Consider the following 24,697-nt stretch of genomic DNA (forward strand, 5'->3'; position numbering starts at 1 on the left):
CACACTTTGCATATCACTATCCCGAATCCATTTCAACAACTTTAAAGCCGTATTCCAATTTTCTCCACTTGACAAACAGTGTGCACGAAAATGAAGACATTCATCAAAAAAACTTTTCTCGAGATCTGAAGCGTAGACCTTCCGCAAGCTCTCTGCTTTTTCCTCTATTTCTACCGAGCTAATCGCTGCTAAGTCGGTTAGAAAAGAAAACTTATCGTGATATCGCGCATATGCTTTACGTCGCTTTCGGAGCTCACAAAGAATATTATCGGTAATGACTGTAAATGTCGCGACTCTCAGATGGTCTCGACCGGTCATTTCCACTTCCTCACTCGCAGACTCGCCCGGACGAAGCCGGCGCTTTCTCTTTCGCTTTGTGTCCTTTTCGTACTCCTGTACCTCCGAAAATTTCTTCGCTTTTGCTTCGAAATCTTCAAAATTTTCGCCAGCCTTAGAAACGAGAGTAATTAGTGAATCGTAAAGATGGACAATCGTAAATATGTCGATGTCAACTGCTTGCAGTTTCTTATTGGTGAGATTGAATCTGCCGAGCAAGAAACCCCAAAAACAAACCATAAAAGCAGTTTCCAAACGCTCTAACTTCAATCGAATACGTTTACATGGCTTCGCATCTGACACTCGGTTTCTGATCTTTATCGTCTTCGATGCAGTCCAATGCTCCCACAATGTCATCCCAGGAGTCGTATAAATTTTTGCACGCAACGGCCCGAGCATCGAGTTGTTGACAGAATTTCAGCGTAACATTTGTTACTAATTCTACCTCTGAGTTTTGCTTCGAGGTTCGCTGCTGCTGAAGAGTTTCCCAGCGTTGGGTTGATGCGGTAAAGAAACTGTAGATCTCTTGCAAAAGTGCGAAAAACCAACAAGCCTCTTCGCACTCTTCTGCCGCAGACTCTCCAATCAAATTGAGAGAGTAAGCTGCACAGGGAATATATTCCGCGTGAGGTGAAAGTTTTTTTATTTTTGCCTGTAATCAGTTATAAGCACCCGACATATTGGCGACATTATCGTAAGATTGGCCTCGGCAGTTATCAATATCGATTGCAAATTCGTCCAACGTAGCAGTAATGGCTTTTGTCATGTCCAGAGCTTTATGGCCTGTGTTCGGAATAAATTTGAGGAAGCGCTCAATGGGTGTACCGTTGGCCTGTACATATCGGACGACAAAAGTAAACTGATCAATATGAGAGATATCAGGTGTAGAATCTACAATGATAGAAAAGTATTTTGCCAATTTTATCCCCGTTACAATCGTATTCATAACTTTTTCTGCCATGAGCCCTATAAATTCTTTGCAAATCGAAGAAGAGAGATAACTTGTGTGACCACTGCCTAAGTTACCGTACCGCGAAATATGATCTGCTAAAAATGAATCGAACTCTGCGATGAGTTCTAAGGACATTAAATAATTCCCGTTGTGTGGTGAACCAAACTTTTCATTATATCCTCTGAACGGTAGACCACGCGAGACAAGAGCCTTTATCGTTGCCACAACTCGTTTTAATATATTCCTCCAATATACAATTGTTGCATCGAGCTGTTGCGTTAGCCTTAGGTCAACGCGGCCGAGAAACGTCCCCCTTCTTTTCATATTCAATAAAGACAGTTTATGCGTCGATGAGTTTTCGTGATCGGCTACCCGTATAGAGGCATTTTCCAATCGCTAAGGCCTTCTTTGCTGCCAAAATGTGTCCCGCCGTCGAAGGCAAGGCATGGTCCACAGTAGACTCTACCGGTGCTCTCTGAATAGATAAGCCAATTACGGAGACTTTTCTCTCCATTAACAAAACGCCGTTCGAACAAAGATTGTGATAAATAACGTGTCTGGTCGCCGTATACGCGCTTGCTGGACGAAAAATCTGAATCTAAATTTTGTTTCACGCCGTTCGCCGCTATTTCGTCTCTGGTAAAATCATTTATTATCCATTCAGCTGGATCTCGACCCACAATCATTTTTTGTTGCTGCTGAATCGGAATAAGAGAAAATTCCATCAATTCTGGCACATTACCATTACCTGCATCGGAAGAAGAAGATGCACAGGCGTTGATTGTTGAAGGATGGACAGCTTGAATATCCGAATCATTTGCACTTTTTTCAGGTTTAGAAAAAAAAGTGTCCAATTTTCGGCTTTTCTTAACAACTTCCTCTTCTTTTTCTAATTTTTTCTTGGCACGTTTTTTGTACTCGGCGCCACTGAGTTTTTTTTCCGGTCACTCATCGTCGATAATAAAAATTGCACACCGCGTATACGTGTACATGTACTGTCCTGAAAAGTAAGGGGTTACACAGTAGATGTAGATACTAAACAATAAAGAGAAACAAATCATCCATGTCGTGACTCGACGCGATTGAGATATACTTACTAATTCACGGAGAATTTCGTTTGCGTTTGAAAATCTATACATACTTGCTATCGTTAAAAATACTAAAGTGCTCCGCCGCTTCGTATTTTTATACCGTAAATTGTCAAGCGTGATATGTTAGAATGCTGTGTAGTACAGGCAATAGGGAATTTTTTCCTGCGCTGAATTACAGGAGTTATTTTTTTTCATAAATAGGTTCAGTATGACGTACTGAATGTAAATTCACAAAATACTTACAAATTTTAAGGGCGGAAATGCTGCCATTTTGCGAAAAACCGTTTCGGCCTATATCTCCATAACCGCGCACTCTAGGCCCAAAATGATAATGACCTTTATTGTAGATAATGATATTTTCTATCTTTTTTGTTGAATAATTTTTTTTGTATCACTAACTATTAACAACTTATACGACTGCCAAAATTCATTTATTGACTTTTTGATCAATATCTCCCCGAATAATTGTTTAAACAACGAAATGCTAATAATCTAACTTTTAGATCCACAAATTTCCTACAACTTTTACTTTTACCTTCTTTTTTTTCTTTTTCTTTTTTTTTCCGTTGTTCCATTTCACTAATTTTAATCACTCTGAATAAAAATTTTTCTCAAATCGACGTATAAATTTATCATGAAAACATATGAGTAATATAAAGAAAAGGAATTTAAAAAGCTAACTTCGTAGTCTTGTCGTCGCGTCTTCTTCACGAATTTCTTCTAAGCTTTCTGTACACCTTCAGAGAGTTACGATGTAAGGTGAGTTTATATAGGTAAGAAATGTAAGTTCGAACTCTTCGCAGACGACGAAATGGTTATGTGTAAAGTGATAATATAGATTTCGTAGTACGAACTTTGAACGAAATCTTGAACTTACTGGCAAACTGGTTGAATAGAAACCCACTGAAATCGAGGTAATGGCCTATTTGCACACAGTACATTAGCCCACAGCAACTTAAACCGACGGCACTTTTACGTGCCATTTGTTTGTGCACGGCCTGTTACCCTGTTAGCACATGACCCCGTTGCACACAAAAATTTTAAAAGATGGCACTATTGCACGCAATATTTCTGTACACCAGTTTTGATGTCCGGTGTGCTGTAGCTATCAGCCAACTCCCATAACTCCTACAAAAAATTTGAGAAGGTGACTGTGACAGGGTTCAAAAGAGTTAGGCTTCCACACTTCCATACATAGATACACTATCTACTGTAGCTACGAAACATTCAATCTCCGTACCCCTTATAGTAAATTGCAAAAGGTGACTGTGACATGGTTAAAAAGAGTTAGGCTTTCGTGCACTGCGATTGAAAGATATATTTGACAGCCAAACCACTTATAAAAAAAGTAACACAGGTGACTATGATAGGGTTAGATATATTTTTTCATACAGGATCTTCCTCATATTTTTCACCTCCAAAATTTTCCCGCTTCACCATGGATAGAAGTGTTGTGTGCAAAAGTATCATATGCAATGGTGCCATATGCACAAGTGTCGTAACATCGAAATTTCGGTGTACAAATGCGTCGTGTGTTCACGTGTGTCGCAGTCGTGCACAAACGAATGGTGTGTGAAAATGCCACGAGCTAAAGTTCATGCGGGTTGATGCGCCGTTTGCTAAGTGTACCCTCTCAAAATCAATATAAAAATACAGTTTCAATGTCATGTGAATCTAGGAAAAACGATCTTTATAACAGCTTTGATATTTGCGTAGGAAACGATAAAATATAAGAAGTTGAAGAAACTAAATATTCAAGCATAATGACGGAACGACACTTTACTTTCGAAAAGCATACTTGGCACATCATAAAAAAGTAGAATCAAATTAAAAATTATATACACATAATGTTTCACATTAAAACAATATAAGGATGAAAAAAAAACATCAGTTTTCAAACTATTGTCGAATTTATCCCTTCTGTCTGCTGATTTAACTGGAGTGATTTTTTAATAGTTGTATTGCTGGAAGATAAATTTGAATAAATATAATCACAAAATCAGTTTACAAGATGTTTGTTAAATAATCATTAATCACATGTAGGTATAATATACATATTTGATTACATAAAACCCCCAATCGTAAAGTCTTACTTAAAACCAAAAGTTTAACAAAAAAGTTCATTTAAAAATGTGTCTGTTTATAATCGATTTCTATATGTATATATATACTATATGGCACAATAAATTTAAAAATGGAATGGACTTAGAGATAATTCAATATAAATAATAAACATCCAGATATATTGTATTTCGGATTGATTTTTTTTTTCTTTGCTCAATCTGTAAATTTCCATGTTCATTAAAAGGATTGAAAAAAAATTTACATATTTACAAATATCTGTATTACGACTTGAAACTAAAATAATAGTCAAGAATTATAGGTAAATTCGATTTTCGTATTATATTATACAATACTATTTAATCGGTGAAATCGTTTAATAGTTTATAAAGATAATGCTGAATACGATTCGAAAAAGTGTATTTGTATAGAGTTAACGACGTTACGTTTCAGCAAATTTCATGAACTATTATGGTATTAAATTTGTCAAACAAATGGTTCTCAACTACCAACAACGATCAATACTGCCGAGATAAGTGGACATGAATGCGAAACAAATTATTTTTCTTCAAGAAGGTTGATTGGCCAAAAATCTTTACTATTCACTAATGTTATTACGAGATGGTCGTAGATTAAGTATCGACCAAATTATTATATTTGCAAACCACGAACATCTAAGTAAAAAACTAAAAAATAGGAAGTACTGGAATTATTAAAAAAATCTTAGATATGTATGCGTCATTTCGAATAGCTTCCAAATGGTTCAAAATCTAGTAGCTTCGTTCAATTTTACTCTACAATGGCTCGTTTTATTCAGAAGACCATTTTCTACAGAAGAAATTTTCTTTTTTTCCAATAGTCGATTCAATATTGTCATTTGTTAAGTTGTGCGCTCAGAGCGACTTTGTGTATACATCGGCAGCTTGTGTGCTACAAAGGTATGTTGCGCATGAACAGCAATCATGTACTGGGAATGGAATATCTTAACATTGATCATAATCAATACCGATGCAATATATAATAAAATTGATTATTTAATGATGCCAACATGATTAAAACAAACTGTTTCAATGATTTTATAGAAAATAGTCTTCTGCATAAAATGAACCATCGTAGAGTGAAATTGAAAGAATCTACTAGGATTTCAATGATTTTAAGGTGATTTACGGTGAAGCAGTTTTGATTTTTGTATTTTTCAAGAGATATTTGTAGCTCACAATATAATATTTTGATAAATACTTAATTTACGACCGTCTTGTAATAAAATAGATATTTTTTTTTAATCGATTTTCCGGCAACCAACCACCTTGAAGTATTTTTCTTTCTTTTTCAACTCAAGCTAGTATTAATATCATTTTGGGGTCGGTATTGCATGTGAGCAAATATGTGCGAAATCGGCACATGAGCAGTAATTGTCATGCATAGAAGAACTCTATGAAATAATTACTAGATTTTGTATTCAGCAATTTTCTCAATATCCTATTTAGTATCAAGATAGATAATAAATTACTAATTATGTTCGCGTGTGCTACATTATCTAAATAATACCACTATTCGATTTTCGTTCATTAATTATATTAACTTAAACTATAGTTGTTGCTAAACGTCAACGATGTCGTTGTCATAGTTGAAATCCGAGTCACGTAATAGCGAAATCCGACGCTGCTTGACGGCGGTGCTGTTCTCTTCAACCATTTTCCTCACTTCCCCGTCCTGTGATCAGAATAATTAAATTTAACGTTATTGTTTTTGACTCGCATAGTGAATTGAGAAATCTTTCCCTTTAGTTATCATCTCGGTTGAGTAAATACAATTGAAACTGGTTCATAAAAAATCAGTGAGAGTAAATCGGAATAACAAATCAGAATTTTTCTCAATTAATCCGTCGAAATACATTTGTGACTAATAATACACGCATACAAAAGAAAGTCTGTTGTCCGAGGGACCAGCCAACCATACCTACATGTTGAATCCAGTGTAAAAATTGCCCCATCACCCCCAGATCATGGGTTATATTGTGAATTTCTCTAAACATGGAACAACGTATCCTGGTACAATTATCTCAAAGCGATGTCAAAGGTCAAATTTTATTTACCTTGACGACGTCGAATATCATTTGTTTTGACAACGTTTGGGATAGCTGTGGTGGACTTGGCGGGATCACGGTTTTACATAGAGGTCTGGAAACTCGTAGGGTGGGGAGTGATACAAATAGTGTGACCACCGGTGACAAAGCGTAGTGCTCATTCCCGCCACTAATGTAAGAGTCTAAGAGCAGTGCAACCTTGAGGTAAGCCAATTAAGTTAGAATGGGAAGAGCTCGCTTTGAAGGTTATCTGCAAACTAAACTAGTAGCCAAACGGAGAACTGATAGTTCGGGTCGCATTAATTATGACAATCCCCACCACTTAAAAATATAGCCGAGTTCCTGTATGTAAGACCACAGACCAGCTACGATACTCAACCTGAGAGTCGATTATGTAATTTTACCTTTCACATTTCCTACCAATCCAGCATTCTGATTGGTTGACTAAACTTTGCAAATCAATTAGAATACTTGAAAGGTGGGAAGTGTGGAAACTGAAATAACATGTCCCCCCCCCCCCCGCCCCCCCGAACATCAGCCCCAATTGCTTGAATAAGGTGCACGCATCGTTCCACATACGGAGAAACTCACAGTATATGGGGGTTTAGGGGGAAAAAAAAAAAAACTTGTCCGGCGACAACACACTTTTTTGCGTGACTTGTAATCTTTCGTTCATCAATTTGTAGCAAATTTTAACGATTTCTGTCTTATGTAATTCAAAAATTCATCGTTTGAATTCGTTATTGAAATGTAAAATATGTGGATAGTTAAAACTCGAAAGAAATTATATTTTTGTTACTAGTGCGAGTAATGATAGCGAAGTTTCTACGATTTACTCAGAAGGTGGATTTCCGTCAGTTTCTCAATTTGGCGAAAAAAAGTTCTAACAATGTTCAGTAAGTTCTAGAAAGTTTTTAGAAATATCTATGTTACGTGCCGCGTACCGCCACACGTCTTCCCTATCTATTGTGCCTACTTGCTAACTCTCTCGCATTTCTTACGGTAATGTTATTGTTTGTATCCAGCCTCACGCCACTCATTATCGGCCTTACTCAGCTAATTCCATTCGCGTGTACTTTAAAAACCTATTGGTTAAGAATTTTTTTTTTATCAATTGTTTGCAAAATAGCGGCTCGAAAAGGGTGAAATTTTACGTAAAAATCAAATAGTGGTTCCTTGCTTGATTTCTCGAGCTAATCGTTATATCTTGGCTTCAACTTTGAATATAACCTTGATTCAGTGTTTGAATTTCGAAAATTATGAAAATTTTGAAAATTAAAAATGGCGGATTCAAGACGGCGGACGAAATCATTGAAAAAAGGTTATTTGGCGCAAAAACTTTGATCCTAGGGTTTTCGGGGTCGCTGATTACGAATCTGACGTCAGTTTTGAAAAACTACAAAATGGCGGATTCAATATGGCGGACAAAAATCAAAATTACATGATTCTGCCCAAAAATATGTGACAAAAATATGTGATTATCTACCGAATATATTATGTAAAGTGCAAATAAGTGAAAAAAAAATTCACATCCATATATATGTCAATAACAATAATAATGTATCCACAATTTAAAATTTCTGAAAATTGACTTCATATTCGTAATTAGAATCAGAGATCCCCAAACCCTAAGGAGCAAGTTTTTGTGCAGAATTATATAATGTCTATTTTTGTCCGCCATATTTGATCAATTCTTATGAGTTTCCTATACCTGAACTCATATTTGTAATTAGAGACCCCTAAAACCCCTGAGATAAAATTTGTGGGCAGAATCATGTAATTTTGATTTTTTGGTCGCCATATTGGATCCGCCATTGTGTATTTTGTGAAAACTGACCTGAGATTCATAATCAGGGAACCCCAGAAACTCCTGAGAGCGATTTTTTGCGCAGGATCGTGTAATTTTGATTTTTTGTCCGCCATATTGAATCCGCCATTTTGTAGTTTTTCAAAACTGACCTCAGATTCGTAATCAGCGACCGCAAAAACTCTGGGATCATAGTTTTTGCGCCAAATAACGTTTTTTAAATGATTTCATCCGCCGTCTTGAATCCGCCATTTTTAATTTTCAAAATTTCCAGAATTTTCGAGATTCAAACACTGAATCAAGGTTATATCCAAAGTTGAACCCAAGATATAACAATTAGCTCGAGAAATCAAGCAAGAAAACATTATTTGATTTTTACGTAAAATTTCACCCTTTTCGAGCCGCTATTTTGAAAACAATTGATAAAAAAAAAAAAATTCTTAACCAATAGGTTTTTAAAGTACAGATAAAAATTCCACGATTTTTGCAGAAAAGAGTCTGATTTGAGTATTATGAAGGTTCGATATAAATAGTTTTTCAAAATAACTACACCGAAATATCGCTGTTTTTTTTTTTTTATTGTAAATTTTCCATGGAAAATCTAATTTTCATGGCTGCTAACCTCGATATTCTGAAAGGGCACCCTTGAAAATAGTCGGGTACCAATTTTTATTAAAATCCCATTGCCCTAACGTTGTTGGCAATCGGTCAAACATGACTATATGAAAAGTGTCATTTCGGGCGTTAATGGGTTAAGCTGCGTGCATGTTTTCAGATTCAATCAATTGTTTTGCGACTCGGTGCCACTAACTCCTGGACTAATTTTCAATCGAGAACGAAGTTTCGGAAGAATATGAGTTCGCTCCAGAAGTTCTATAGAAATTTTCTACTTCCACAGACGTTATCTGATCGACCGTAGTAGCGTATCACGTAGCGTCCGCGACTGTGGATCGGGAGGACTCGAGTTAAAATCCCCAGTGTGCAGATGAGGATCTGAGCTCCAGCTCGCAAGAACTGAAAGATGAGTCACATCGTTCAGGCGCCAAATCGACAAGCTGAGGTTGGAACTTGGATTGGCTACACCTGTGCTAAGAAGGCTACAGATCAGGAGACCAAACTCCTATCCAAGCCCGTAGTTTGAGGTAGGCTAATATATGGCAGCCGCTTGGCGGCGCTGCTAAGCGTAGAATACTTGCGCAATCCGATAGTGCGCATCTCTACATTCATCTGTTTTAAGGTAGGGAGAGAGAATCGAATTATTTTGATTTGATTGCGCAGTATTACATTGTGCCAGTATTCTCATCAACATATAGTATGGACTACGCTTAGGCCAATAGAATACTGCCAGCTGGTAGAAAGAAATAGCCACTGGTGGCAGTCAATTTCCGTCTCTTTCTATTCAGAAGCGTAGCCATATGATAGAGAGAGAAAGCAATTGACCTACACCTCGTTCCCTCTGTCTAAATCTAGCAGACACTTTTCGAAGGCCTTCAGGTTGGGATTGCATAGACCATACTATATGTCCGTGAGTATTCTACTGTTAGCAGCGCTGCCACGCGGATGCCATACACCACGGTCTTACATACAGGTCTTGCAGCGAACGTGGTGGGGGGTGGTCAGTTCACGTCCGAAAGAAAAGTACAACTTATGGCCACAAGAGCGGCGCTACGAGTTATTTCATAAGCTTACTATTATTATTTGGCGGAACCCTAACCAAACTTTTTGATACTCATACACAGATAACCTTACGTGCAATGTCACTCATTTGTCTATGAATAACTGACAGCGCTACGTAGTGGCCAATAGTGGCAAAAAAAAATTTGGACAATAACGCGGCTACCCCCACCACTCAAATTTCAGTTCGTGCAAGACCTGTATGTAAGACCGTGCCATACACACGCCTACCCCCACCACCCGAATTCAGTCTCCTGGTCTTTAGTCTTCTTGACCTGCACAAGGTTTTTTTTATAGATTTCTGTGTCTCTTGTGAGCAACCACATAATAGAAATTATTAATCCATCCCCTTCCTTGCCCCGCACAATCCTAACGGCTCACAGAGACATAACTGCACTATCGGGCATGGTGGGTGTTGGTGATTATTGTTACTGTTATTACAATAATTCGCAGTTTTCTCGAAATAATACATCATTCTTTTAATCTTTTCAGAACAGTCTAAAAACGTAATTCTTGAGAATTTTCGAAAAAAAAAGTTATCAGAAATAGCAGCAATACATGACCCCGATACTCATAGCGATTATACGAACAGGTTGAAAATTTAGACATGTTAAAACGTAAACTGTACACGTGGGATAGTGATTCTGAAACGGTTAATTTTTTAGACAAGTCGGTTACATTGGCAATGCAGATTCGGCCCCACTGATTATTCGGCTTGTGCTGATTAGAAGTCCCGAAAATCGACACAAGCGCTGCAATACTTGTTATGTGAGTGATAGCCTATCAGAAACTGATTTAATCACATGGTTCTGTCACTTTAACCAATGACATACACAGTGAACCACGTGATTCATTAGTTTCATTGAGGCTATTGAAGCGCTGGTGTCGATTTCATGTGCTTCTAATCGATTCAGGTCAAGGACGCTAGTCAGTCAACCAATTAGTATAGAGGTCAGTGTTCAGCCCGTAGCGACTGATCGGCCAACGTAACCAACTTGTCCAAATTAGGTGTTTCAGAATTATTATCTCCATGTGTACACTAAATTAGTTTCAGCAAACATTCAGCTGTGTAATATACATGAAAATTAATGTTAATATAAATAAACTGAAACGAAAAATACCTGAACATCTTGTTGGTCAACTGAACGTCGAAGCACTGATCGCCATGCAGCAGGCACTAAATGTTCTAAAAGCATATTTACAAAAAAAAAACTAATGAATATGCGAAGTTTATCATGCAAATATGCGAAATTATATCATAAAAATTACAAAAAATATGGATGTATTCAATTTGTAATATTAGAGTAAAACGAACTATACATATATTCATATTCACGTTTAAAAAATCAATTGTAATAACCAGATTTTACTATCAATTGCGTAATTAAAAAGAAATTTTTCTTATCATTTTACAAACTGAAATGCTAGTCATTTCAATGTATTAGCAAGATGCGTGCAAGCGTTTAAAATCTTGAACGATTTTTCAATCTATAGTAGGTATGTTGGAAGAATCTACTGTGTTGCATATCAGTGAGGAATATAAAGAAAATAAACATTATGCGTAATTGAATAATAATTTTGAGGTACATGGGTTGACCCAACCATTGACTTTTTGCATATTCTTGGTAAATTTTTAGAATATTTCGGATGTTTCAATGTATGAGTTATTACAATTGTGAGTTATGATGTGAATACAATTGTAGACTTACACGGAAATCACGCGAGGTGTCCCCTTCGCATTTTAATAAAACTTTGCAGGATCCGTGGATTAAAATATTAGACACACAACGCATGTAGGTTTACTTTTCTTTTTTTTTTTTTGCTGGTCCCATTTCTCAGGGGTAAAATTCAGTTTCAAAAAGATGCAGTAATTTGGTTTTTCGATTATAGCTCATAAATGGTGCAAGGTAAGAAGTTTCTATGGCAAAATCATTGCACATTTTGCGTACTTTACTTCTAATATGAGAACTATGCATATTTTAAAAAATTGCTGATTATTTATTCAAAAAATTAGTATTTTAAAACATATCTGGGCGTGTTTTCATTTGTTTCGAGTGTTGACTTTGTAGGTATCTAGAGTATGGAGAAGCTGCCATGTTGTAGTTTTCGGTTTTACCGGTATGTGACAATTCAGGGCTGGAAGCTACGATCAAGTTTTTAGCTAGGGTTGCTGCATAAATGTGTAATGCATTTTATGATATTTACCTAGATATTTCATATCCCTATGGAGAATCGCATTCCAGTTGAATATTTGTAAATAAAAATCCTAAGATGGGAAAGAGCTCTTTCAAAAAGGACAAGTATTTTATTGTTTGAGCATAATTTTTGGAGAGGGTGGGATGAAAATGAAGTGTTGACTGCAAAATTATTTGTTTTTTCGCGTATATGTATTATATATTTGCGATGAAGAAACTTGAAAACATACAGTAATTTAAACGTTACATATGTCCTTCAAAAGTAAATTTTAAAATGCATATCTACCAATGTTTCGGATCGATAAAAACTTCTGTTAGTCAAAAAATGTAAACTCTGAATAATGACAAAAGTTTTCGATAATGTTGTGGTAACCTTGGTCAACATAGGGGGGTATCAGGGTGCCGATATTTTTTTATAGTACTAACCAAATAGAGCAAAATTAAATACATACTAGGCCTCCGTTATTTTAATTGTTTTGGAATTTTTTCGATTGCATCCAAAAAATATGTTTATATTACAGAAAATTAATCTCCTGCGATCATAAAATTTTTCGGTTAATACTAATACGTGCCAGGAGGCGATTGAAATTTTGAATGTAAAATACATTAAAATTTTCGAAGTTTTTCAATTATTTCTTTTCTATAAATTAATATGAATTGCAAAAATCAATTTGATACTTGAGAACAATGTTTGTATTTCCAACTAAATGTAGGAACAGAATAATGTGGAATGAGCGCACGTATTCCGTAGATAACGACACTCAATGGAACTGTAAAAGTTATGGTTTTGTGAAATGAAAGAGTTTTGAGATTCAACGTATTTTTTTTCTTTTGTTTCTATTTTCAAGAAAAATAATTATTTATTTATTTACAAAATATATGTGGGGCATTCCACGCCAATTCGACCTGGGTTTTACCCTTGACCTCTCAGATTTGACGTGCGATTTTTTCTATGATTGTTCTCACTTTGAAAAGTACTCTGCTTTTGTTTTCTTTTCGACTCAATTTGAATTTTCTACAATTTTTAGAAACGATTTTATAGATCTGTTACGGAGTGGTTGAGGGTGGTCACGATGAGCGGCTATCGATGACCGCATCCACACCCAGCCGTGATGTTATTACGGCCTATTTCAGGTTCGTAACCCGTCGACTACACGCACGTACGAAGAATCAGAGGAAATGGGAGGAAGTTACGTTGAGGAGATGAATGTTTGTGTGGACCATTGACTTATTCTTAAAGACATGGGGAGTGCAACGAAACGTAAGGGAGGAATAAGGGAGAGAGTTCTTTTTGGTGTTGTCAAAATGAATGAGGACTTGAGAGCGAGTCTATGGGGAGAAGGAGTGTGAAGTACTCGCTAGCTGCAGTGCAGGGGCAGGGGGAGGGGGAGCATTCTACAGACGCGTTATGGGAACAGAGACAACGAAGTAATAAGAAGAGGATACGGGGTATAAGGTAGCAGTAGAAATGTGGGAAAAGAATCTAAGGTCTGGAGGACGTAACAGATCGACCAGAATTAAAAATTTTTTGTTCTGAAAAATTCTGCATCAAAAATCAAAATTTTTAAGCTAGGAGCCGGAGTGGGCCGACTTATTCTTCTTATTGTTTTCAAGCTTTTTTCGAAAAAAACGTTAAAAAAATTGGAAGCGAAAGGTATTTTACTATGGATGGCTGCTGAAACAATTTTATATGTCACCCGGAATTTATGAAAATTTTTTCAGATTTTTCGGAACAATTTTACCCCTTGCAATTTTTTTTTTATCGGCAAAATAAAGAAAATCTCTTACGAAAAATCTAGACTTGCAAGAAAAATATTTACTTCTATATATAAACATACTAGGGGGGCTTCGTCCCTCTCCGCGCTTCGCGGACCAACCACCATAGCGGTTCGGGCAAGTTCGGGTCAGTTCGGAATAGGTTTGGTTAAGTTCGGTATGTGTAGTGTGTAGGTTAGGTTCGGGTATTTCCGGATAGATTCGGGCAAGTTCGGGTAACTTCGACTAAGTTTGAGATTCTTGACACGGCAGCGGCGGCGGAGGCGGCGATATCTTTATATGTATAATATAGAACGATATATAAGTATAGTACGCGAACAATTTAATGATTTTCCTGCATACTAAACCCTTTTGTCTAACGTGTACCGTTCATGAACTATAACTGAAAAATCAAAAGAAACAAATTTTTCAATAAATTTCACCCCATACAAATCAATTTCCGCGTAAAAAAAAAACATATGTGGAATGTTTTGAACTACTTCAGAACTCTGAAATATTTAATCAAAATCGGAGGACACTTCGCACGGTGTCCTTGTAAGTGCCAAAAAGCGTTAGATCAAAAAGTAACATCGTCGGCAGCAAAAAAAAAATGAGAAATTTCTCTTTCACCATACGTTACATCTATTAATTGCGAAATTAATCAGTAAAGATGAATAAACGGAGTTATACAGTAAGTGTTGGAAACAACACAGGTAAAGCTTGAAAAAAAAAATAATGAGGTAAAATAAGCAAAAAACTACATGCATACTTTGACGAGTAAAACTCTATACGTGTAATTCTCGATCAAGTCAAAAGGGTACAAAATTTCGAACTTCAGACGTCACTCAAAGATGATTTTGAGGTCAATTTTTTCCAAGATAATTTCAAACATTTCAGAGCATTTCAGAGAGAGCCCCAGTCTAGGGTGAGATAAATTGTTCTTGATGTGTTTAAAATTTTTTTAATGCGGACCTTCTGAAATTACAGAGACTAATGCATACCGAATTTCTAAATGTGTCGGTTATTTTGATTTTCGTCGGTTTTGACTATCACTTTCATTCATGGCGTTGCATTGGGTAAAAAAAATAACAAATGAATAAATTTAATTAACATAACTTTGGAATAATTTTGTTACTTTTCAATGTTCTTCAAATTTAGTGCCACCGATTACAATTATACCCATTATAAAAAAAATAACTGGAAAATACGTGGAAATTCGGTAAGTCATAATCAATTCTAATTCAGAAGGTCTTGAATAAGAAATTGATAATAAGTCGAAAAAATTTCGTTTCATTGTGGATCAGGGTTTCAAATTTTCATCTAATCTATGAAAACGTGAAAAGTTTTCAAAATCGAAGATGGAATATTATGGGAACCTCGAATTTTGCGTTAATGGTGTATGTTCGAAATATTTGCTACCAAAAACTTGATGTGAAGTCAAACATTTCACGTTTTGGCGATTTTTTCGTAAAGCAAGCTGTTCGTCAGAAAAAAGCTTCGAGACGCGTGAAATGATTGTTTGAAATTTTTTAAAAATCAGTGACTACAGCGAAGAAAAAAAAATGGTTTCTGGTCAAACATTTGCAGTTTTCAAATATATGTTTGATTCAAACATTATAAATTTCATTTCTAAAACTTAACTACATATTGCTTTTGAAATGAGTAATTAAAAAAAAATGTTATTTCTCATCACTTTCGTGATTTATACCAAGAGAAATAGTAAAAGTTACCAGACTGACCAGACTAACTGCGCATGCATATTATATGATAGTTCAAGTCTGTCGGTCGTCGAGAATATGTTGCGGGAATATTTGCGTTTGCAAGGCAGAGAAGCCAATATAATCAAAACAGGGCATGAGCTGCCAAACTCTACTGCGCCAGCCCCCTGTTACTCTGAGTTGAAATTGTACCAGATATTGACGGCGGCCACCAAACGGTGCCAGCTATGCAGTGGACCGGCATTGTTCAAAGGCATATGGCAAAAACGGGAATATTCATTAATGTTAGTGATTAAACAATCATCTCGCCATTTCTTTTTAACAGTTTAATAAAAATATTTGCAAAGTCAAATGCGTCGGTTTGCAAAAATAATTATGACTAACACTGAGCAGTAGAAAGAAAGTTTAAAAGAGAAGGAAGCTGCGAATCTAGTAAAAACTTGGAAATTTGTCAATTGAGAAATATTTATTTATCTATTTATGTGGTAATAATATTTCATGTTTGTGTGAAAAGAGAGGACTTTAATAATTCATTTGCATGTGAACAAAAAATTTATGAAATATATACGTATATTACAGTTAAAAATTTCAATACTTTCGAATATCTATGCTTTCTATACCCGAAACGTTACTGCACAACTTTTGGATTATTTTATCAATTTTACCTGTCCCGGTTTTAAAACGCACATTTTTAAAATACAACAATTAATATTTAATATCAATATTCAATCAACATTCAAGAATTTATAGCTCACACAATTTTAGTACTTTTATTTATTCAATATTTAACGATTTTATACAGAGCAATGTGGTGAAATTTAGTGCAAACGAATATTATAATTTTTATATTATTTACGAAATTCCATTAATTGGTATTTCCAGCATTATTGGGGTACTTCTGTCTCATATCACTTGAATAATTATAATTTAAGGTTTCTGAGAATGTATTTAAACATATATCTCAAAACAGTACCATTTCGCCATTTTCACCAGTACTTATTGCATTCAACAATACCAAAAATCTTAAGTTTCTATTGTATAAGCAGATGTGCAAGATTATTTTTGTCATGAAGAAAAAAATTAGCATTTATACCATATTTTAACCATGCATTTCAAAGATTTCAGGCCCCACTGCGTAGCTGGCGCTGTCTGGTGACTACCGTCATCTTTCCAGACACTTTTATCGTATGGACTGAATAGGCGGTAACATGTAGATTGCCAACCCTGAAGGAAATTCTTTTGATCTAAAAATATTAGAGTCCGTTCAAAGAGAAAAGAAAAGTTGATCTCTTATTAAGAAATATTATTGTTTAAGTCGGAATCTGAAGAAAATTTAAAAACCTTTGACGAAATCACAAGACTGATGGCGAAATCTTTAAAAATGGTCTGTGAAATCGAAACAATAGACTAAAAATCAACCAATTGTGAGGTTCTTGAGAAAATATGTACGAATTAGAAAACGTCTGCAATTTTCAAACGCACTTATTCGACAAGTTATTGGTCTTAAATGTTATATATAAAAACATATTATGTAAGTAAAAGTTCCTAATATCTTTATACTTATAATTCAGTTTGTATGATATAAATCTGTCCGTCTTATCTCGTTCGGTAATTATCATTATATGTTTCTGGGAAAATTGTCCATGTTATGAAACGAAAAAATTAAATGTATTATCTATTCCTGTACTGATTGAGTTTCAATACCGTCAAACATCACTCTTGAATATGAGAAATACGAAGAATTATTATGGAGCTGTCTAAATAAGGAATTTGAAGAATTGTTTTGGCGCTATTCAAAGAAATATTCGTCTGATAGGTTGGCAAAGCTGGTAACAGGGAGCTGCTTCCGCGTCAGCGGCGAATTGAGGTTATGTTGTTGTGATGATGTGTAGTAATCACTAGATGGTCACTGAGTCGTCACTCAGTTAAGAAAAGAAGTTTACTAAACCATGTCAAATCATTACAATTACTTGTAAATTATATGTGATTTTCTGGACCTAAGAAAAGTTGCATTCTCTACATAACCTCAACATGCCGCGTTTGACGGCTGAAGCTTGGGGTGGCCAGCCTGCAGAAGAAGGCGTCAAAGGTCGCACATGCGTAGCCAATAGATCAACTTGCTAACTGTCACTATTTCCTCTCGGTACACAGAGTAATCTTTCAATCGCCCTAAATCAATATCAAGGAACAGGTTGAGAAACGAAGAAAAATTAAAGGCATGCTTTCTACGAAATGGCAATAGTAAGTTTGCAAAAAGAATGCAATTTCTTTGTTTCTGCGTCAAATGGAATTGGAGTGTTTTTGTTGAGAATTGAATACAAAATCGCGCTGTTAAGCCCTTTTTTAAGTAGTGCGATACGTGAACTTACATATTTGGATATATCACGTCAACGTCGAAATCAATGAAATCACCTCCCATACATATACAAAGTCTTTGGGATTCAAGGGGGTAAAGAATTTGGCCGTATTAAGTTTGTTGCAAGTAGTGCCGTCAACTACACATAAAAGGCAACTTAGTTTTTGTAAAATAGAATGGTATATTTTTTTCACTGAATCTGAAAGTGCATCAAAAAGTATCGGTGTATGTATGGCCTATACTTGGTGTGTTATAGTGAATTCCAGAAAAAAACGGTTACGATGTTTCAATAAATAGGAAATAAAATAAAGAAAATTCTATTTACCCTTTATCTGATCATTGCGATCTTATATAAAATAATCTGATTCTTTTCAGTACTTGAATCCAAGGGTACTCGAGTTTTTCTATCATACCGATGAGTTACTCTTACTTTGTGAGGAACCCTATTCACACCACTTTGTTCGGCTCATATCATCTCAGCCTATCGAGTTTATGTCATATGCATACCAGTACTTATTGAAGCACAATTTGATACACTTTCGGATTCTAGGAGAAAAAATATATCATTCCGTCTAAAGAAAACCAAGTCAACACTCAGCTGTTAACACCTTCACTTGCAACAAAAGTGACATGACCAAATTCTTTTTCTTTTTTGACCCTAAAGATTTGGTCTTTAACGTTTTAGTTGTATCTTGCCTTGTCTCTGGAACATCAGCCTGGTGATTCAAAGGTGGGTGTTTTTTTTATATACATATGTGAATTATAAAAGTAATTATTAATTAACTCTTTTTGACTCAACCACCAATTACAAACGTACTGTGTGATTTTAGTTTTAGTACTTTTGTTACACGTTGTTTACACACGTTATTTACACACGTTATTTATAATTAATTTTTAAAAACCGACTCTTTACTATAATAATTTGGAAATAATAGTCAAGTGAATTTCAGAGGTCTAAAATATGGAATCTATTCAGTTTTAGTGAGAATCACTCATACAACAATTTTCTGAAAGTAAGAGCTTGACTAGCAGTGATTCGATTTCACTATAAAATTTCAGTGAATGTGATGCATAGTATTAATTCATACAACTGGCATAATTATCATGTACTTACCTTCTTCTTTTTTGTCTGTCTGTACTTTATTCAGACTAGCCGCAAGCTCTCTTACAGATCTTTTTTCTGTACTCGTGTTGCTCAACGAACTAGCTGTGCTGCTACCAGACAGAGTTGGTGGAAGAGATGCTGGCCCACTGAGACTGCTGTCAATTGATTCATCTAATGCATCTCCCGAATCCGGTGTGTTTCCAGCTGACGTATTAGGACTAGATCCGTCGCTTAGTAAGTTGAATTCCCCTGAAACATAGTTTCAAGATATGTTACATCATGCAACATTTATGTAACATGCTTCATTTGTAGTATACCAACAGGAAACGGTGAAATTTAGCAAGGTAAGTGACCAACTGCACATGTGCAAAATAATTCAACTCTATTAATCGATGAGATCATGGATCAGCAATGTCGAGATTTACCCAGATCTTTATGACTACGATGAATTTTGAAATTAAGATAGAAAAGAAAAGAAAAAATGTACTCGAAGCAAGAAAATACGTACAATTCCCTTCCCATCTTCTCTTGTTTCTCTGATAACAGAGGAAATATGAAAAAAAATCGAGTACGAGTAAAGTATAATAATGAAATCTTTCCAAAAGCGAATTGACTAGCAGCATAAGTAAACGTTAATTGACAGTAATATAGTACTAGTAAATAACGATAAGCAACAGCAACATGGCAGTAACGAAATGGAACATTAGTTTAATTGAAATGCATCAGAATATCAGAAGTACGTAAACAAATTATGAGGAACTTGATTTCACAATATACCATCGTTACAAGCGTGAAATTTATGAGACAAATCAATTAATTAACGATTTTTTACTTGATAGCTGCGACATATCCTATGTAAAACCATGTTTTACCTGATTTTCTGTCAGTTGCCATGCTCCATGGTCTCGGTTTTGGGGCTGTCGGTGGAGCTGGTTTCATTTTGATCTGATATCCACATTTTGCGAGATCGCCAGTAGATGAACCTTCACCTCTATTAATTGGCCTGAGAATAGGAGACTTTGATATTTCAGCATCTAAACTTTTTGGCCCACTGCCGTTTGTCGGACTCCGCAAGTCAAACCCAGTTGAACGCAACTTTACCGAAGATATACACGGACTGACTGGTTTAACATCAACTGTTATTCGCTTGTTGATATTTTTCTTTCCGTCGACTTCGATAACGTTCGAAGTTGTAACATTCTTTATTGCATCTTTTTGGGCTGATGTGCCAACGTTACTCAAAGGTAAATTTCGTTTCCCATTTTCAGACATGGGATCTTTTGAAACATGCAGAACATTGTTGATGCTTCTTTTAACATTGTCGATAAATCCTTCTTTAAAGCTACCAGTTGTTCCCGAGTGTATTATGCTGTTCGTTTCATCTTTTGTACAGCCCGAATTGGCTATTGGCAAAGTACTCCTTTTTGAAATGTCGACCAAGCCGTCTTTGATGCTCTCGCTACTAATATCTTTTTTTATCCCATCTGTTTCGTGACTTTGTGCACTCTCTGTTGTGTTTCGCCGAGCAAGAGGAGACGAAGTCAGCGGCGAATCCCCTTGAGATCTCCGACCAATCAGTGGAGAAAATTTCTCCAAATTGTCGGTAGATCTTGATCTTGGCGTTGGTTCAAGCAAAGTCTTGAGCATTGGAGAACTCCGGCCTTGCTTCTTATCACCATCAACTTTGATATCAGATGCTACGCCTTTGTGGCTTGTTAAAGAAAGGTTGGGACTTCCATCGGTTGGAAATGTGTGTAACGAACTGGAATCAGCATAAAGTTATACATTATTAGCCTAATTCATCATGTTTCAGACAGAAAATGTCAGTTCTGGAATGTGATGAACCACACATGAAGAAAGTCGCTGACCTTCAGGATAGTTAAGGATGACCGGACTCCACCGTCTGAAACATATCTACCTGTTTTTTACACCAGAGATGGTGGACACGAGCCAAACATCCCTATTGTGTACCGAAAATGATTCTGAGCAAATTCGAACACAAGTTAACCGATTAACTTTTAATCATTGTGGACGGTCAACCTCTGGCGGATTCCGTCCCACTGAAATTGTATTGATGTTACATTGAGATTTCACTTCAATTACACTTATAATAAAATAAAATAAAAATGGTGAGTCTTGAACTCGGGCCACCAGCGTGATAGTCACCGACCTTACCCACTACACCACGCTTGCTTGCTCGCTAGATCATGAATGTCAAAGGTATATGTAGTGCAAAAGGGAATCTCCCGAAAATGTTTTCTAGAGCTAAGGCCTTTTGAACAAAATACCGTTAGCCTAGTACTCGGAAAAGTCCCCCTTCAATATACCTCAGACTGCCAAACCGCCTTTTTAGTCACTTTCGTAAGTATGGGACCTATAATTTGGAGATAGCCAGTGGATAAAATCAGTGATATTTTAGTGATACCAGACTGGGTTTTCCGACTGTAATTTATATAAAACTGCAGTGGAAAAATTTTACAACTACACCAAATAATTCAGTGGAATTTAAGTGATTTACTGGAATATCACTCTAATATCACTGAGTTCAGAATCCACTAAAAAAAAAAAAAACACTCTAATAACACGGTGGGACCATTTCCACCAGGGACCCGTCCTGACTAGCTAACCAGCTAGGGTCTATTTAACCAGGTTAATCATCCTAATCAATAAAACCGGTTGAATTGTACAGCCTTAATATCAACCACCAATATCGGATAGATAACAACAGAATTTAATTATTGTGAACATTCTGATTGTAAACCCTGTCCTCAAATTTTGTATATACCAGCTTGTGTTATTTGAATTTTCTCAGCATCATTACTTATTTTTTAAGTTTTGCAAACTTTTCATCTAGCCGGTAGAGCCCGTTCATCTTTGACCCGGAAATGCCCAGTGTTGTAAAGTACCTAGGTACATTGTTTAGTACCCATACTTGTACCTAGGTACTTTTCTCAGCAAGTACCTGGTACTTCTACCTATATATTATCGTTCTATATTATATAGGAATCATGTTAAATATGCTAAAAAAAGAGTTTGACCGACAGTTTGTCTGGCACGTCGGAATTTTTGTTAACATTGGATCAAAGACTGCTGTCGTGGATAGATACATTAATAAATTTACACAAACTTCATATCAAATTTCTTGACCTCTGATAAATAAAACTAACACATGCGTAGGTACATCACCCACTTACCGTATTGGTCTGAATATCAGTCGAGGTTTTAGGTAACTGATTCCACTCTCAAAATCCGTACTAGACACTCAAGTGAAGTTAGCCTGCAACCTTAGAATTCTTTGGAAATTCTTGCACCAAATAATTGCTCTTGATTACTCCCCAATTTTGATTATTGGCTCTCACTGTTTTTGAGAAAATCGGACAAAAGAAAAATGCATTTTCGGAAGCTGCTAGGCGTTCCGTAGATTTTGCTAAACCGCAGAATTTCCAAAGAATTTGCGTACAAAGTAATTGCTCCTAATAATTCTGTAAGTTTTGCTAAGTCCTCCCGCACGGTTTATGAGAGATTAATTGTGAGCAATTCAAAAGCAATTAAAAGCAAATATTATTTTTTAGAATATGTTAGAATAACCGTCAGTTCGTTCCGAAATCTTGTTTGAATTTGGCGCCATTTTACTGGGGATCCAGTGCCTCACACGTTTTTTTAGATTTACTTGAAAACGGTGCGGAAGAAATTAACAAAATTTATAAAGCAATTAGAGTTAATTAAGGAGAAATTATTTAGTGCATGAATTTTTGAGAAATTCTGCAATTTTGCAAAATCCACAAAAGACCTAGCAGCTCCCGGAAATATATTTTAATTTTTGTTCCGATTTTTTTGAAACCGTGTGAGAGTAAATAATAAAAGTTGGGAAGCAATTAACAACAATTTCCTGGCACTCGAAATTTGAAGAAATCCGAAGGTCGCAGACTTATTTGTAAAGCCGATTCAAAATTTTTTAAGATATTTGCTTTAGCGACTAAAAAACTTGGTTATCAACCAGCTGTTATAAATTTTGACCAACAAAACCGCAAAGCTTGAAATCTCGAACTTTAATTTTTAGACTGCTTTCAGTCTGAATTATAAATAAATTGTTCAAAAGTTCAATATTATATATAAATACGCTCAAATGAATAATAAATATGCTTGGTAACAAATGAATACACCTTGTCATAATAGCTAATTTTTTGTATAAAATTTGGTGAATATTCGGTTGATTAAAGAAATCACTAAAATAAAGTAATAGAATTGGAGGTCAATTGATGTTTAGACTAATACGGTATATTCTCTAACTTCATTGCAGGCATACTTCTGTTTACCTGTCATCACTTGTTGGAGATACTAGAGGTGTTGTGGGTGTTGTTGGCCTGAAGAATGTATCGAGCCCTTCGCCAATAGCCAAGCCGTCAGCGAGTTGATCAGGCCGTAACATTGGTCTTGTCGGAGCCCTAGTTTTAGTCCTTCTGGGTCTGGACTTGACTAAATGTTGCAACTGTTGTCCCACTGTATTTGGTAGCTCAGAAACGGAGTCCAATGACTCTGTTAAAGAGTGTTCGTTTTCCGATATCGCTAAAATAAATGCGAAGGTTAATGCTTTTCGATTATTGAGGTTTCATTATGACATTAGTTTACTGATTCAAGGTAAGATTCCAGAATTAATAACGCTCTGCACTTGAGCGATTAATAATATTTCAACTCTTGTCACTTTTGTTCAAATTTGAAGAAATAATTTATTGGAACAACTGAATTGTATACGCTGAGTATACAACAGCACTGCTCTGTTATTCGAGAGGCGACCTAAAAATGAACAAATTAACTTGATCAATGCTTTTAAACAGACGCAAATACATTTCTCTAAGGGCAATAGTGAGCAGCATTATGGCTGACTGTTTTAACAAGTTCTAATTATAAAACCTTTTCTCAAATTCTTGATACCTAATCATCTTAAGACGACTGCAGATGCATAATAATGGTTACTAATCCATTCCCTCCCTTGACAACGCACAACCCCAACGACTCATAGGGGCAAACCCTCGATAGTGTAACGGATGTTGGTGACGATTAATATTATTATTATTATTGTACATAATTTTCAGCGTGTCTTATTCGGATTTGTTCAGAATCATTTTTATTGTGTAACACAAATATTGTTTCACTCGTGTTTACAATCATTGAAACAAATACCGCTGCTGGAGACTTTTTAAAGGGTTTATTTTTCTCTTATTCCAGTTTTTTTTTCAGACTAAAAACTCGGTCCAAATTTTTTTGCAGAACTTATTGAAGCTTGAAGAATATATTGCATTTTAGTTCACCATATAGGATCTGTCATTTTGTGTCATGTATTTCTGATGGCCGGTTTGTATTTAGCTTTCACCTTTTTTTTAACGATCGCGTATCTTCATAAATAATTAGTTGGGAAAGCAGTCTTCAACTAAAAGGAAATTGTGATTTGTTAAATTGAAAATACGATGTCTTTCAATTTGCTCTGGATGTTAGCGGTAAGTTGAAAATTTGGTGGCAACATTGAGGAGAACAACTTTGAACTGTTTTATTATGGATAAAAA

The 24,697-nt window shown here is 35.7% G+C and overlaps 1 protein-coding gene across 3 annotated transcripts in view; it reads right to left on the minus strand.

The window, feature by feature from the left end:
- Nucleotides 1-3,802: 3,802 nt before the first annotated feature.
- LOC124297053 (F-actin-uncapping protein LRRC16A) overlaps nucleotides 3,803-24,697 on the minus strand; it is an 83,025-nt gene continuing 62,130 nt past the window's right edge. Inside the window, exons 21-25 of one of the 3 annotated variants that reach the window (XM_046747643.1) lie at nucleotides 23,453-23,702; nucleotides 20,009-20,898; nucleotides 19,146-19,385; nucleotides 11,129-11,193; nucleotides 3,803-6,153 (exon numbers count right to left, since the gene is read on the minus strand). In XM_046747643.1, coding sequence (XP_046603599.1) covers nucleotides 6,040-6,153; nucleotides 11,129-11,193; nucleotides 19,146-19,385; nucleotides 20,009-20,898; nucleotides 23,453-23,702 — 1,559 coding nt within the window. In that variant the 3' untranslated portion in view covers nucleotides 3,803-6,039. Of the gene's footprint in view, nucleotides 6,154-11,128; nucleotides 11,194-16,570; nucleotides 16,920-19,145; nucleotides 19,386-20,008; nucleotides 20,899-23,452; nucleotides 23,703-24,697 lie in introns of those variants that run through there. The other 2 variants (XM_046747645.1, XM_046747644.1) reach the window with 2 other exon arrangements.

Source organism: Neodiprion virginianus, chromosome 2 (assembly GCF_021901495.1).
Source record: "Neodiprion virginianus isolate iyNeoVirg1 chromosome 2, iyNeoVirg1.1, whole genome shotgun sequence".
NCBI lineage: Eukaryota > Metazoa > Arthropoda > Insecta > Hymenoptera > Diprionidae > Neodiprion > Neodiprion virginianus.